General features: G+C 40.2%; 2 protein-coding genes across 9 annotated transcripts in view; one reads left to right on the top strand and one right to left on the bottom strand.

Moving 5' to 3' along the window:
- MCC (MCC regulator of WNT signaling pathway) overlaps nt 1-4429 on the top strand; it is a 425078-nt gene extending 420649 nt beyond the window's left edge. For all 5 annotated transcript variants that reach the window (XM_047730871.1, XM_047730872.1, XM_047730874.1 and 2 more), the window contains one exon: nt 453-4429. In XM_047730871.1, the coding sequence (XP_047586827.1) occupies nt 453-633 (181 nt within the window). In that variant the 3' untranslated portion in view covers nt 634-4429. The remainder of the gene's footprint in view (nt 1-452) is intronic.
- A 2506-nt stretch (nt 4430-6935) lies between these two features.
- The window catches only part of DCP2 (decapping mRNA 2), a 54126-nt gene continuing 45185 nt past the window's right edge, over nt 6936-15876 (bottom strand). For 2 of the 4 annotated variants that reach the window (XM_047730878.1, XM_047730876.1), the window contains one exon: nt 6936-14477. In XM_047730878.1, coding sequence (XP_047586834.1) covers nt 14314-14477 — 164 coding nt within the window. In that variant the 3' untranslated portion in view covers nt 6936-14313. The remainder of the gene's footprint in view (nt 14478-15876) is intronic. The other 2 variants (XR_007127605.1, XM_047730877.1) reach the window with 2 other exon arrangements.

Raw genomic sequence — 15876 nt, 5'->3', positions numbered from 1 at the left:
AAGGCAGAGGGAGAGGGAGAAGCAGGCTCCCCACTGAGCAGGGGGCCTGCTGCAGGGCTCGATCCCAGGACCCCAGGATCATAACCTGAGCCAAAGGCAGATGCTTAAACTGAGCCACCCCTCCCATCCCCCAGGTGGCCCTCATCACTTGTATTTAAATGACAAATTTCTGGAATTTAGCTGCCTTTTCTACCTTACCTATTTGGGATGTGACTAGTCTGGGTTGTTGGTTTACACCCTTCCTAAAAGATGAGGGACAAGCCTCTAGCAGGGAAGAACTGTAGTTAAGCCAGTCACAGGTGAATGGCCCTGAGTGTTGAACACTTGATTTCCCACTCCTTTAAAGAGGCTGAGGGACCTCTCCGGACCCAGTCACCCAGCGGACAGGACAGGGTGTCTCCACACTACTCCAATGACTGACTGTTCCCTCTCCTTCCCTGCTCCCCGCACAGCAACCTGGTGGCTGCCTATGAAAAAGCCAAGAAGAAGCATCAGAACAAACTGAAGAAGTTGGAGTCTCAGATGATGGCCATGGTGGAGAGACATGAGACCCAGGTGAGGATGCTCAAGCAAAGAATAGCTCTGCTGGAGGAGGAGAATTCAAGGCCACACACCAACGAGACTTCACTTTAATCGGCACTTGGGCTCCAAAGCTCTGTGGAAGCTCAACTGGAGCAGGTCACCGGCGAGAGAAGAGCCCTGGGAGACAGAGCACCTGGTGGGAGAGGGACGGAAGGGAAGGCTGGCAGGTGGGTGAGCACCTGCACGATGGAGTACCATGGACTCTGCTCCGGGGACGAATGGCCTGGTGACCCCCTGCAGACTCTAGCCGGAGGATCCCGCTCCTCCCTTTCTGGGCCCGGGGACAGCGTGTATATAGCTGCTGTGCGCCCTGCGCGGTAGGCCTTGCTTCTGCTTCCAGCGCGGGCACGCTCCCTCCCACCTGTTCGCTTTCTGGAGGTTGTGCCTCGGTGGTACCCTGGGCATTCATTTGTTTTGGATCGTCCGTTCTTCTCTTTTTGGCAGTGACCGGCCCTCTGTCATCCCGTTCCTCCTTTCTTTCTACTTCAGGGATAAACACGGACACATGTGGGAGTGCGGAGGGGATCTTCGGCCTCTCGAACTGCTGATTTGCTTTACTGCACCAGGCTTTGGTTTTCGAGACCCAAGTACCAGCTCTGAGACACAGGCCGTCACTCAGAGGGGCTGGGAGAGGTCGACTACAGCGGAGGGTACTCAGGCTTAGGGTCCCAGGTGCATCTGAAGTTACAGGTAGAGCAAGCCCTACCGGAACAAATCTGTTTGGGAGAATGAGCACTTCTTTTACCTCTCTCCGTGGAGGAAGGGCTGCGAAGGGCACTTCCTTCTGAATGTGGGATTTTCCCTCCCAGTGGAGTCTTATTAAAGCCCAGACTTAGAGCTGAGACATCGAGTGGAACTAAACTTTTGTCAGGAGCTGCTTCAAGAGCGGAGGAGCACTGTTAGTACTTCTGCTCCCCACCCCTCGAGGGCACCCCATAACTGCCATTCCACATCCATCAAAATTCATCCACCTGATATGTACGGAGCCCTGGACCTGCCTCTGTTCTTCTCCAAGGGCAAGAGGCAGGACACCGAGCAGAATGTTTGGCGGCCGATCCCACCCCACCTATTTAAGAGGCGGCTACTGAACCACCAGTTCAAGACTTCGCTCCTGCTGTTACGAAGGGAAGGGGGTGAAGGAAGGGTCGTCGAGGCCTCCTTTTGCCCACATCCCCCGCCCCAAAGTGGTGGTTAGTATACGGTACTTAAACAGGTTAAATTTTAAGTAAAATGCTGACAAGGCTGGGCCAGGACCAAAGTGCCTGAATTCTTTCAGGAAGGCCTCCATCTTATACTCATTATTCCATCTCCTGTCTTTCAAGTCTTCTTAGTTACCCCACATGGATATATTCTGAAGGACCACTTGCATTTCACTCTGTAGTACTGGAAGATCCACCCGAAGCCCCCCGAGAATTCTATCCCAATGCCAGAGTTCACAAAGTTTTAGGAACAGGTCACCCCATCAGAGTCCCAACATCCATGAGCTGAAGATCTGTTTTCAGACAACCTGATACAAGTTCCTCAGCCTTCTTTGCAATGGAGAAGCCACTCCAACCACCACCTTGGAGGGCAGAGCAATTCCAGCCCAAAAGCAACCACCCTTCTTTCTTAGGCCCACAGTGAGGCTTTCCCAAAAACACCACCAAAAACCAAAAAAACTGTTACCAGGCTGGAAGGACCAGCTTTTGGCTGCTTTGATCACTGTGAAAGTGCCCACTGGCTCCTGATTCTGTTATGAATCTACCATTTAGTCAAGGTTGGTTCTTGTGATTTTTTTTTTTTTAATCGATTTTTACTCTTTGGATAAAGTTTCATTTTGTCATAAGGAAAATGTGACTGAAGTTCTATGGGGGGGGGGGGAGGGTGTTTAAAAGACAAAATACTGGTTTTCCCCATTTTTCCAAGGGGAAGTATTTGAGACTGAACATTCAAAACAGACAGCTTTCATCTTCACCAACCCTGAGAAGTATAGCTGACACATGAACATAATCCTGTCTGCTGACTTCTGTCTCATTCTTGGTCCAAGTTCAAAGAAAACTCACCCTTTTTAGGGTCATGTAACTCTTCCAGGCCCAAGAGGTCTCTTCTCCTCCATTATAAGCCCAAGTATTACTGACCCTACCTGGCCTCCTTTCAAATTTATACTTCAACATAATACTTTTAAATATGTGGTGATTGGGTGAAAACTCTTTCCCCAGAAAAACTGTTACTTTTTATAAATACGTGGAATAAAAAAAAAAAAAAGCAATTAAATAGTTGATTTCCTTTCCTTGTATTTTTCAAATGCTCCCTAAGAGAAGATCCTTGCTGAAGGTGAACCAAGAGGCATTCATTCATGCTAAACGTAAAACCACACTAATTAAATAATTGCAGGTACCTGAATTTTTTTTTTTTTATAACCTGAGTTTCTCTTTCTAAATAGTAACTGGTTTAATCTCTCCATCAAAGGTAAACAATGATACAGATTTAACTTGTATGAGGTGGAAAGTCTTCAGACTTCCATATTTTTGTTTCCCACTTCCCGCAATGGTTACCCCTTTCAGGCAGTCACCTTCTCTGCCCCATCTTTGGCTCTTAGCGAAAAAGGCATGGGAAGAAAGGATCCCTTTCACAGTTCCCCTGGAGTGTATTTCCCACTGCTGAATTAAGGTAAAAACCACAGGCAAAGCAGACTTCCGTCCCGCTGGAGTGGCATCTACATGTGGACCTGCCGGCAGATGTGACGTTCTGCCAAAGCCCATCTGCACCAGCTGCCAACGCTGCTGTGGACTCGCAGGCGGTAAGACTCCTCTTGGAGACTAAGCCCGAAAATTATTGATGATTAAGTATCTTAAGTGATCAGACAGCTGAGATTTATCATGCCCTTCCTTCCTCTCCTGCTCCAGCCCCAGAGGTATCCTAGACGTTTCATCATTGCCAGTGCAAGTAACTGTTTCAGATTCATGCTCATCTACAAGCAGGTCAGCTTTCTGAAGTTAATATCCAAGCTGCCTGAAGCTGGAATGTTAGGTGAATAAAAACTTAAGTGCCAGTTAAAGAGAATGGCTTAATATCTCCTTTGAGATGCTTGCATTTGTTGCTGTCTTCCTCTGAGCCTGCAGCAATACTTTCACGGGGATCTCAGAGAACTTCAAATTAGAGCATTAACATTCTCACTACTCTAGGAAGGCAGTCCAAATTAGAGCCGCTATTTCTTCTTAAAAACTGTTAAAGTAGTAAAATCCTTACTAGCCTCATCCTAAGAAAAACTTAAAACTGTATGAAAATCTCCTAGTTCCTACCTGCATACCAATTACATTTTTTTAAAAGAAAAAACATACCCCCATAGTTTTACCTCACCTGGACTGGAATATGCCACTGGCATGAGTTAGGAACCTCATAGCTGCCTGTTCCCTTCCAAAGGTGTTCCCACGGCCTGCTCACATTATCCTGCAATTATTTTTAAGCTCTATCAATTGTCTTTAAGCTCTCAAGAGTTTGGGGTGTCATGCTCATATTTTTAGTAAGACATTCAGACTACAGAAAACACCCAAAGGATCCCTAAAACTTTCAAGCCATTTGCAAACGCCTAACTGGAAGCTATGTGTCGTCCATGAAACTATGTAAAGCGAAAAGATCATGGGAAGGTTATAGCTGTACCTGTATTTCTAGATGCAGCTGAGAGAACATTTTTGGAGGCCGAAAGGGAGAGAATTTTTTGATGAGTGAAATTTCTGCATTGAATTGAGTTAGGGTGCAGCCACAGGGTTGCCAAGGTTTTCTGGGAGGGAAGGGAAGATTAGTAACGTTTTTGAGATTTTTTTTTTTTTCTGCATTAAGTGATAGCTTTGTAGAACAAGAGCATTAACAAAAAAAGTCACATAGCAAATATTTTTCTATTTTATCTTTGGATAATGATACAAACTCTACTTGCTACACACCTATTTCTCACGAGGTTTATCCAAATCCTATACTTGCTCATTGAAACCTTGTGTTTACGTAGGCCAGGCTGAAGTTGGCTACGAATCTGTGGCCTTCTCAAGTTCCCCGTTTCACACACCTAAAATTACTTTATAACTAATCACATGTGATTCACTAACAGACACAGGTCTTGGGCTGCCAAGCATTGTCTTTTTAGAACTGGACCCAGAGCTACCAACGTAATGCTGGCTGCTACTACCAGTTCATCACTGAGCATTCGATGGCTGTTAACCACTGTAAACCAGTGGGAAAGAGTGCAAGCTGAAAAGCAGCTGTCCCTGCATAAAGGTAGAACGTTTCACATGCAATGGTGGCATTTTTGATTAAGAGTTGTATTGGATACATTCTCTATCACACTGCACCTGAGTGAGCTCTTGCATGTGACCCAGACAAGAACTCATTCTGCCCTTAACAGCAACCGCTATTGAATAACTAGATCCTTGAATGACAGTGCTGGATTTTTCCGTAGTCAAGGTTGCTACAAATCACGCATCTACTGATCATCTGAAATACCAGCTCAGCAGAATGAAGAAGCAAGCTATATACAAAATTCCCCCCCACATTCACACTGATGACCTGCTTTTAGTTAGTTCTTACCGTATCTTTCACTTTTGCACTTTCTGCAAATCAAATTCATGTGGAAAATGTTTGTAGAACTCAGTTCACTAAAGAGTGCTAGTGTCATGACTGCCAAGTGAATGAGCCCCTAATGAGCTTTTGTTTGACCCTAATGCAAAGATAATGACACATGTTCACTTTTCTATTCGTAATCAGTTTCTAGATATATTATCAAGACTTACTTTGCATGAGATTTAAGTTTCCTATTATTTGAAAATGTGCTCCTTTTAAACCACTTGAATTAGAAGAACCTGCTTGAATGTACTGTCAGTTATTAAAGCACATGTGACTAAGTTTGCATTTGTCAGTATTGTCCTACTGTTTGTACCAAGTCTCATTTTAAAGTTGCCCCTTAACACTGTACTATACCTTGTAATTTTTTAGATTCTTCACTTGTATGCTTTAAATGTTTCCAGATGCCTTTAGTTTTAGCTGCTGTAAAATAGCTACTTTGTGTTATTTGATATAGAATTGTTTAAAAAAAAAAACTCCATTTATTTATACAGAGACATTTATAATATTTTACAAACATTCTTATATTCTGAATAAATATTTCTAATTCCATGATGTACTTTAACTGTGTTCATTAAAGGGTAAGACTGTCCTCCTGCAATACATGTAAATGTCAAACCCATGCTGCTTCACATTAAACTGAAAGCCCTAGTCAAAGCTGGGGACCAGAAGACACTACATTAGGTCCAAACAGCCAAAGAACCTTCATTCATCACCAATTTCTATTTGGCTGCCTTTTAAAATGTGGTACGAATGGGAAGTTATCCATTGAAAAATTTTTTTCATTTTTAAAAATGAGGGAAACAATATAATCAAGAATTGTAAGTGCAAAGAAGTTACACATGATGACAAGAAAGATGGCAAACAGCTTTGCAACATGTCTTTTAGAGGAACAATGTTTTCCTGCAATGTCGTCAGCTCTCAGAATGAAAGCAAAGTATAATACCTTGGTTCCCCCCCCCTCTTAAAATTTTAAATAAAAATTATTATCATATAGGGGCGCCTGGGTGGCTCAGTGGGTTAAGCCGCTGCCTTTGGCTCAGGTCATGATCTCAGGGTCCTGGGATCGAGTCCCGCATCGGGCTCTCTGCTCAGCAGGGAGCCTGCTTCCCTCTCTCTCTCTCTCTGCCTGCCTCTCTGTCTACTTGTGATCTCTCTCTGTCAAATAAATAAAATCTTAAAAAAAAAATTATCATATAGCTGAGGCTGGTAGTGGAGAAGAATGTATTTCTCCCATGATCCAAAGACTGGTAAGTATTCTATTTGGAACAACTGTTTAAGAATTACTGGACTGTAGGTATCTAACCAATTTTGCTTTATATAATATACATATATATGTATGTATTATTTTAATTAAGATTTTTTAAAAGATTTTATTTATTTGACAGAGATCACAAGGAGGCAGAGAGGCAGCTAGAGAGAAAAGGGGAAGCAGGCTCCGTGCTGAGCAGAGAGCCTGATGTGGGGCTCGATCCCAGGACCCTGAGATCATGACCTGAGTGGAAGGCAGAGGCTTTAACCCACTTGAGCCACCCAGGCACCCCTTAATTAAGATTTTTTAAATTTGACAAAGAACACAGCAGGGGGAACAACAGGCGGAGGGAGCGGGAGAAGCAGGCTCGCTGAACAGGGAACCTGATGCAGGACTCGATCCCAACACCCTGGGATCATGACCTAAGCCAAAGGTAGACGCTTAATGACTGAGCCACCCAGGCGCCCCCCTCCCCAGTTTTGCTTTAAAGCAATAACCAAACTGTTAAGTGTTTAAGATGGAGAATACATACCAGTTCTTTATTTTCACTTTTGCAGAGACACTCTTTTAATAGTTGTTCCCATCATATAAATATGCCTTTATCTCATACTTGTCATATTTTATTGCTCCAAAGACAGACAAAATATGAATAAGCTGGAACCTATGATAACAAGTAACAGTAGCAGAAACCAGGTTAAGGTAGTAATTAAAACTGTCCAAGCAGCAAAATTTATTGATATTGCACTACAGTCAAAATTTAACACGATAATATTTTTACACAAAGCCAATATCTGAACAATCAACTGTAAAAATGTTTTAAAATACAAAAGGAAACCTTCATTCTCTCAAATTGTATTCTGCAAGATAAAAGGTTTTTAATTTCTAAGCTGGTGTTATTTACATCAAAAAGCTTTCAAAAAAGCATAATAACTGTTCATTTTCTCAGGGGAGAGTACAGCTGGCACTGCTAGTCAACTTTGGAAATACAATAATCCTGCAAACATTTAAACTCACTGGAAATTCTTAATTTATGATAGTCACACCCAACAGAAGTGAGAATCAGTCCTCATCCTTTGATTAACACTGAGGGAAAGAGACAAAGCTACTGGTTAGCCAGAATGTAATAATTCAGAAACACAATAAATCCAACCGAAAGGTATCAATCTGTATAACAAGGTAAAGCCCACAAGTATTCTGGGGTTTCTTTTCTGCTGTTTGACAATTAACCAAAACAAGCACCAGGAACGTCATTACTACCACAGACAGAATTACTCTTAATGGTTTACTTACAGTCTTTTTTCAATCATTAAAATGCCCTAGAAGGTAAAGTCATAAAATGCTGTGACAGTTAAGGCAAAAATTAAATGTTAAATTATTTTCATATAAGATAAAAATAATCACTGAAGAGTTTATGAATCTAGTTACCACACTTACTCTCAAAGTCCAGTTTGCGCAACATATTTAGTGAAACCATTTCAATTTTTTCCAACCAGCTTTCGTAGGTCCCACATGAAATTTAACATGACTCAGCATAAATATCTTCATCTTCTTCAGACTAAAACCTTCTCCCAAGAAAACTATTTTAAGACTACACACCTTCCTTGAATAAACCTAGTCTCTGCAGCATAAAAGACACTTCAAACCCTTGTTTTGGGAGGGATAGGGTTAAAAAAAAATTCTTATTCCCTTTCCTATTCAAACTAACCTGCATAAAAGACAATTTTATATAGGGTTTCACTTGTTAATACATGAACTATAATTCCATTTGACTAATCATTTTATTCTGAAGTAAGACTGTTAAAAGCTTTTGTTAAAGCCAACAGGTCAACCTTTACATCTGAATTGTGTCAATTACCAAAGATGATTTTTTATAAGGTATTAAGCTAATAAACTTCAAACACAATCATAAGAAAAAATATATATATGTGTGTGTGTGTATACATCATGTGTGTGTTATATACACAAACATATATATACAAAATAGTTCATGGTTTTATTTTCCTTCCCTGTTACTGAAGGAAAAGCTTATAAGAAAATGGAAAGTCTGTTAGCTGTCTCCCATCCTAACTCTGAAATGAAATATGAGCAAAAAAGTAAAATTAAGGACTCAGTTCTTCAGACACTTATATTTGAAATTAAAAGGTACCTGTATAGCATCCAAATGCAAACCTAAAATGAACAGAGACAGCAGTGCCCTGGGACAGTAGTGAAATGCAAAGATATGTCTTTTGTGCTTGTCTATCAGTGCACATTTTATGTACAGGACATGAAGACAGCAAGTCCCCTGCTACTCATTCACTACAGGAAGTATTAACATCTAACAACTACTAAGGAATAGTTACTACCTTGCTAAACTGCATTCAGCTGAGAAATTTTGCTTTCATTCGTTGCTATCCATAGCTGATTCCAAAATATCACAAAAGAATAAGATAATATCTTATTCCGAGATATCTCACAAAGAACTAGCTAACCTCTTAAAGCTTGAGAAGTAATTAACAATGTAGATTTGTGCCCCAAATGCTTCACACCATAGTTTGTAGCTAGAGATTGCTTCAGAACCTCAGTCAATGAATGCAAAGCAGATTAAATTAAAATGTTACATACCTCAGAAAGTCCACAACCTAAGACTGTTAACTAAAACCTCTCCAGGACTAGCAGAATACTGCCCATTTCACCCTAGAACCACCGTTTTCTTTGTTCCCAATCTGACAGCTACATGCACTGAGACCCAAAACAGCAGTGGTGTCCATAACCTTCCCCTCCACTTGTGGCCCAAGGGCAAGATATGATCACTGCATAAAATCCCCACAGCGGCAGATTTACCGTAAGGATGTAGCACAAACTAACCTTCTATAGAAGGGACAAGATACAAAGTGTGGGGTGGTGGTGGGGACTCCATGGCCTCTTTCTGGCTTCGGAAGCCAATAACCAAAACGACACCCAAACCCCTCTAAGAGCCCTCCCACCAAAAAAGCAGCACATGTATATGTTCAGGGCCTTATTCTTCCATCGGACTAAAGGACTAAAGAAGTCTACCAAGAGGAGGGTCCCTGTGGGCCAAAGTTTCAAAACAAGGCAATTGACTTCTGCATCCAATCCCTTTCACCCAAGCGCCGCCAGCCAGTACTACACAGCTGACACAAGCACTCCGCCATGTTTCTTTTCAGATTGTGCTTTCGAGCCACGACCGTCGCTAGACCATCCCCTCTGCTGACCACAGAAGACACAAGACAAATGCAACCTCTTTACTAGTGATTTCATTAATCTGGGGTCCCAGATTAAAGAGTCAATTATAAACATCTCTCAAAATAAAACTTCCTTATTTTACCATAGTTTTTAAAATTTACATTTCTTTGTACTTTAAAGTCTGAGCAACTAAAGCTGGTGGAAGCCAGCCCTTCAAGTCCACTCCCATGTATGAGAGGTAGCTTTATGCTCTTCCCTAGCTTTACACTACTGCTTCAATAGTACATGCGGTTTGTCATAAGAGAACTACATGGGAAGGAATGGATCACCGTTCAGGACGAAGGTATAGCTACCTCATGAAGTGGCTCTGTCACACGCCTGACCATGGCCGGCTGTGCTCGCACACTCCTGGAAGAAAGTACAGCACTTCAGTGTGGTTGCAGCTGTAAATTATCGAAACAGGAAGGACCAGGCTCAAAACACCGATCTTTCAAGTGAGAAAAATTGCTTTAGATTTACTGGATTGCTTGGCAACCATAAAAAAAATAAGGACAACTTTATCCAGAGCTAGAAAACACTTGGTCATGGCCATATATATTAGACACTGCTTGGCCTAGGCAATGATCACGTTTCTAGCCTAATACAACAGAGAGCACTCAAGAACTGGATTATCTTCTAAAATTTCTTCCTTATAATCTCTTTGCCCAGCAACTATAGCTATCTCCTTCCTTCAGGGCACTTTTGTTCTATAATAATCATCCATCTTATATTTTGAAACTGCAATCCAGAGCTTTATTTTGAAAGCATGGGACAGAGCCTTTATTGCCTATTTGCAATCTGCCGTCTTCAGGACACACAAGTATAAAAACTTCAAGAGCAACTTAACTCTAGGAAGAAAAAGATGCTGATGCCATCATAATCTCATTTTTAGAGTTCTCCGTAACTATACAAATACACTTTAAAGTCTTAGGACAGAATATAAAATGAGGAACTCTAGCTAGGCTTTACCAAGCTATCAGAAATAAGGTCTAACAAAACTGTTGTTATACTAAACCTGCTTACCCAGAAACAGGTACTTAAAGGTAAAGGATATTTTGATATCTTTTCAGACAAAGTAATAAGACTTTGTCTAGCTTATCATTCATCTAAAGTTGCAATACAGAGGAGCCCCTTCCCCACTGCCAGAATATAATCTGAGTCAAAATCACTAAGTGACTTACTTTTCTTCAATCATAAATATGTTAATGAATCTGACCTTGTAACTATGATTAATATGCAAAGAAAACACTGCCTCAGAGAACACAGACACAATAGATGTCAATAAAAAATCTCAACAGGCAGAGAGAGGTACTGGTACAAAAATAAAGATAAAAAGCCAAGAGACATTATCATAGTAAGAAAAGTAAGTTGGCAAACAATCTAATTTTTATATTGACTTTGTTCCTTACTGTTCAAGTTAGCTGCTGGAAACAAACAAACAAAAAGAGAGAATTAGGTAATGAAATGTTTCTAATGTACACATGCCCTTAGACCTGAACTTTCCTAAAGACACCACAGTATGTTGAGCTTTATAATAAAATTTAAATTTAATCCCTGTGGAAGGAAGGATGCCATTTACTTAGATTTGAGTCTTTTGATATTACACACAAACTACTAAAGCCAGCAAAGACAAAGTACCAACCCAATCTTATAGCATAAAATTATGTTTTGCTATATATCTTCCTTATCTGCACTTACTAATTGATATTTAATAGAAAAATAAGAATATCCAAAGCTCAAAGCAGCAAGCAGTGACCACAAATCCCTTGGCAGCTTAGGAGACTTGCTTTTATGTATTAACATGAAAATCCAACTCGAGTTTCAAACCTCTTCAAACTTCACCCGTGCTAAGGGTTCTATTCAGTTTATGTCTCAGGAAGAGTGTCACTGGTTGAAATCCTAAAACCATTCATTTGCTATTTCTTAACAAAAATTTGTGAAAGCATGTAAACTATAACCCCTATCTTTTGGATAACAATGGTTAAGTACAAAAAAATTCATTTAACATCTTACAAATCATTACAGTTATACATAAAAGCACCTACAAAATTTAAAAAAATAAAAGATTCACAGTGCACTGAACCTTGGAAAATGTAAGGCTAGAACATAAGAACATTTAAAAAGTGGATTCAAAGAACTATTTTTCTCTCAAAGACATTAAAACACAATGAAGCCACACAACTACCCTTCTCATCCAGCTTCTTAAAATGCAGCACACAGAAGTAAATTATTGCATATTCAGCACACTCCTTTATCACTTGATTTCTTCAAACCATGCTAAAATTCTCAAAGGAGAAATCCAGTTCTGTGCTAAGGATGGCCTTTCTCAAGGTAACCTGAACACTGAGAAACTAATACACAGGTTCAAGGGTGTAAGTATAGCAGATGTACATAAAACAGGTACATCCAACGTACACATTTTCTGCATAGTTAAGTCTCTTCACACACATAAACTTTAACTCACATCAGTTTTTACCTCAAACTATCAAGAGAGCTAAAAGCCTCAAGTTACCCAAATCCCATCTCAACAATACCCTTATTTTGTTCCACAGTGCATGAAATGAAGCAGCACAACAGCAGTAACATTTAACCATAGTTAAACTGCTGTAATTGAAAAGAGATAATCTATTGGTTCTTGAAAAGGCTCAACACCTTTAGAAGACACATACTTCTGGTAACTAACTCTAATCTCTTTTGCTTTTGTAATAAGAGCTGAAAAACCCAACTCGAGGCACAAGAAAGACTGACCAAAATATTAAAAAAAAAAAAACACACACACACACACACACACGAAATCACTAAAAATTATGTTTGCCAGATGACATTAAATGAGTGATAATGATTTACCTGCTAGGCAAACTAAGTTTTCACTCCCTTATCAATTTAATAAAAATCTGGAATGCTAAGACCAACTACAAATATGGCTCAAGGAGACCCAAGCAAAGCAGCTGTATTTCTGGAAAGAACAGTAAGAGCTTCCAAAAGCAATCCTACAATGCATTTTAAAAAAAGTCACAGAAGGATTCACAAGTTTGTCACATTAAAAGATGCAGGATTATGAATAACCTAATTTTAAACATACTGCTGTAATCATGAATTCTCCTGCTTAGCACCAAGAGGATGACACTTTCATTAATAAATAGAATTTCTCCTTTAAAAATCAAGCCATTTAAAAGCTAAAGCAAAGAAATACCAAGTGAATTCCTTACAATAGTACTTCTTCTGAAAGTCCCACTGGGTCAAATAGAACCCCTATTAAATAGGCTATCTATACAGAATAAAGACTTCTACAATAAAATTTACAAGCAGAGATATATTCTGTGGATACCACATGTAAAAAAAGATTTTTAAAACCCACATGGCAGATGCACACGCACACATACGCTCACACATCACCCCCTGCCAAAAGAAATACCTTCAACGAGGTCAGAAGTGGTCCAAACACTAAAGCCCCCTTAAAGTCCTGGTGATTGTCCTCAATTAGAGCTGAAGTTCTTAAAATGGGCACTGCCATCTTTATTTAAAGAAGCCTGAAGGAGCAAAATACAGTCCCAGAAGTGAGTTACGTATGTTACCTTCTTGTTCTGATCATCCGCGAGTGAAATGCTTTATTTGTACCTGGGTGAACCGCACACCCCTTCCCTTCTCGCTCCATCATCAAGGGGCTTCGGCATGCTCCTAAAGGCATGTCAAGTTTCTGCTACTACCGCAAACTGGAACCTAATACAACATTAGCTTCCAGAGATCAACACCAAGATGCAATGTAAAACCTAATAATGTCAGTATTCATTCCATTCATATTTACACAACTGTAATAGAGAATAAATTTTCACAGGAACGAAACCATTGTACAATACTGAAGAATTGGCGGCAGGACAAAAAAGACAAGACCAAAGCAGTTGCCGGATCCCCACCTGAAGGCTCCCCGCTCCTCTCTCCCCGGTTCGCTGACTGCACAAGGCTCTCAACTCCCAGTCAGAGCATCCACTCCCTACCCAACCAACTCAGTCCCCGTCCGGGCTGAGGACTTTGTCCTGTAATGAAGTGCTGTGTTCATTTTTAACATGAACATTACATAGTAGATGCTGGCTCTAAATAAAACCTTTCAACAAATCTCCCAGCACAGGAGGATTAGAGAACCTAAGTGGTCAGAGGCAGAGAAATTCGCAAAATGCCACCAAAGCAGACGACCTGCCATCTTGACTTCTGTGACAATTTTAGCTCTTGTATTCATTTAATATTTGTGAATTCTAATTTCTTTTAAAAATGTCAACATAAGGAAACTCTTGTTGCAATCACTGTCATGGCTAGATGAAGCATTCCCTTTAAACTTGGCTACCTGATGATGACTCAAGCACTATTTTTTGACCAGAACACGAAATAAAAACCACAATCACACAGAAAAAAAATGCTCTCATAAAAAGCAACTTAAATTCGTTAGCCAAACACTGAAAAGGTATATCTGTATAAAAGGTTATAACTGCATTTACAGTGCAAACTCATGTTTCTTTCTAGTCTCTCTTCTGCAGAGAACGTTATCTTCAGAAACATCATTGCCTCCCTGCATTTCTTTAAAACACCTGAGAAAGGTAAGGCTCAAAGAGACACCCACTCAAATGCAACAGGTTTCTGATCCTGGGACTTCCACAACACAGCTGCTGCTATCAAAGGTCCAAGATTTTCATTATAGCATTATGGTCAAACTTAAAACTCAAAAAGGCTCTGGATGAAAAGGGGAACTTGCAATGACCATTACATGCCACAGACTGTCCCTCAGCATGTTCTAGCAACTGGTCTTCACCGGAGCAAGGCAAGTCATATACAGCATCTGTTTAATAAACAAACAAACAAACAAACTCAATAACTTAGTAAGAACTCAAATACTGCCCCTACCCACCTTTTGTTATAAAGGAATGCACGTACAGTATATATTTTTCCTCATCACACTCTAAATCTAACCTAAGCAGATACTTTCCCTTCCCTAAACTGGGGCTCAACAGATTTTCTAATCTAGGATTGTCAATTTCCACACATTCATTCAAAATCTTAATCTCAGGGGCGCCTGGGTGGCTCAGCAGGTTAAAGCGTCTGCCTTTGGCTCAGGTCATGATCCCAGGGTCCTGGGATCGAGCCCCACATCGGGCTCTCTGCTCGGCAGGGAGCCTGCTTCCTCCTCCCTCTCTCTCTGCCTGCCTCTCTGCCTACTTGTGATTTCTACCTGTCAAATAAATAAATAAAATCTTAAAAAAAAAATCTTAATCTCAGCCTTTAAGACCCTTAATATTCACATGCTTTCAAAAAATGGGCACACTTTTTTTTTCTATTCCCATATTTGTTTTCTGTGCCAACATAAAGGAAGCTTTCTAAAAAGATCAAAATGTAAGCACTGTAAAAAGAAAGGGAAAAAAAAAGGCAAGCACTGTAAAGATTACAACTGTAATCCATGATTTACAAAGAGTCCAATTCTAGAAAAATAAAGATGGAGCTTACCAAATCTTTAGGGAATATATTAACCTAAGGAAAAATCCAAATTTTCAAAATCACAGTCCAATAAAACTACCAATTTATCAGGGTTTGTGTTTGGTTTTTGTTTTAAAGGTAGAGGAGACCTGACCGGAAAATGGATCGAGAACGGACATCAAGCTGAGGCACGGGCACCTGGGAGGTTCAGTTGGTTAAGCATCTGCCCTTGGCCCAGGTCATGATCTCAGTATCCTGGGATCGAGTCCCACATGGGGCTCCCTGCAAAGCAACGAGCCTGCTTCTCTCTTTCCCTCAGTCCTTCCTCCCGCCTGTGCATGCTCGCTCTCTCTCCAATAAATAAATAAAATCCTAAAAAAAAAAAAAGAAGGCTGAGGCACAAAGAAAATCTCAAATGAGGTTTCCCAAGACAAAAATCTTTTTATACTTCCTTTTCAAGACAAATTTTATGTCCATACCATCCCCAACTAAGCTAGGTATATGAAGTTACAATATTCCTTCTTCTGAACATACAGGCTTTTTAAAGATTTTGTAAAGTAACTGATTTCTGAGCTTATGTTAATTAAACTATCAGCCTATCATATCCCCACCAGACAACATGGCCAGAAAAATCTTATTAAGGGGACTTCTACCCCCATACATATATATACCAAACAACTGACAGTTCTTATGACTTCATAGTTAACCTTAATTTTCCAAAATAGGTATAAAGCATCTTTTAAAATAGCATTTATCCTGCTTAAACT

Source organism: Lutra lutra, chromosome 5 (genome assembly GCF_902655055.1).
Source record: "Lutra lutra chromosome 5, mLutLut1.2, whole genome shotgun sequence".
NCBI classification, from domain to species: domain Eukaryota; kingdom Metazoa; phylum Chordata; class Mammalia; order Carnivora; family Mustelidae; genus Lutra; species Lutra lutra.
The sequence above is the reverse complement of the archived record's forward strand: the minus strand, read 5'-3'. Positions and strand labels throughout refer to the sequence as shown.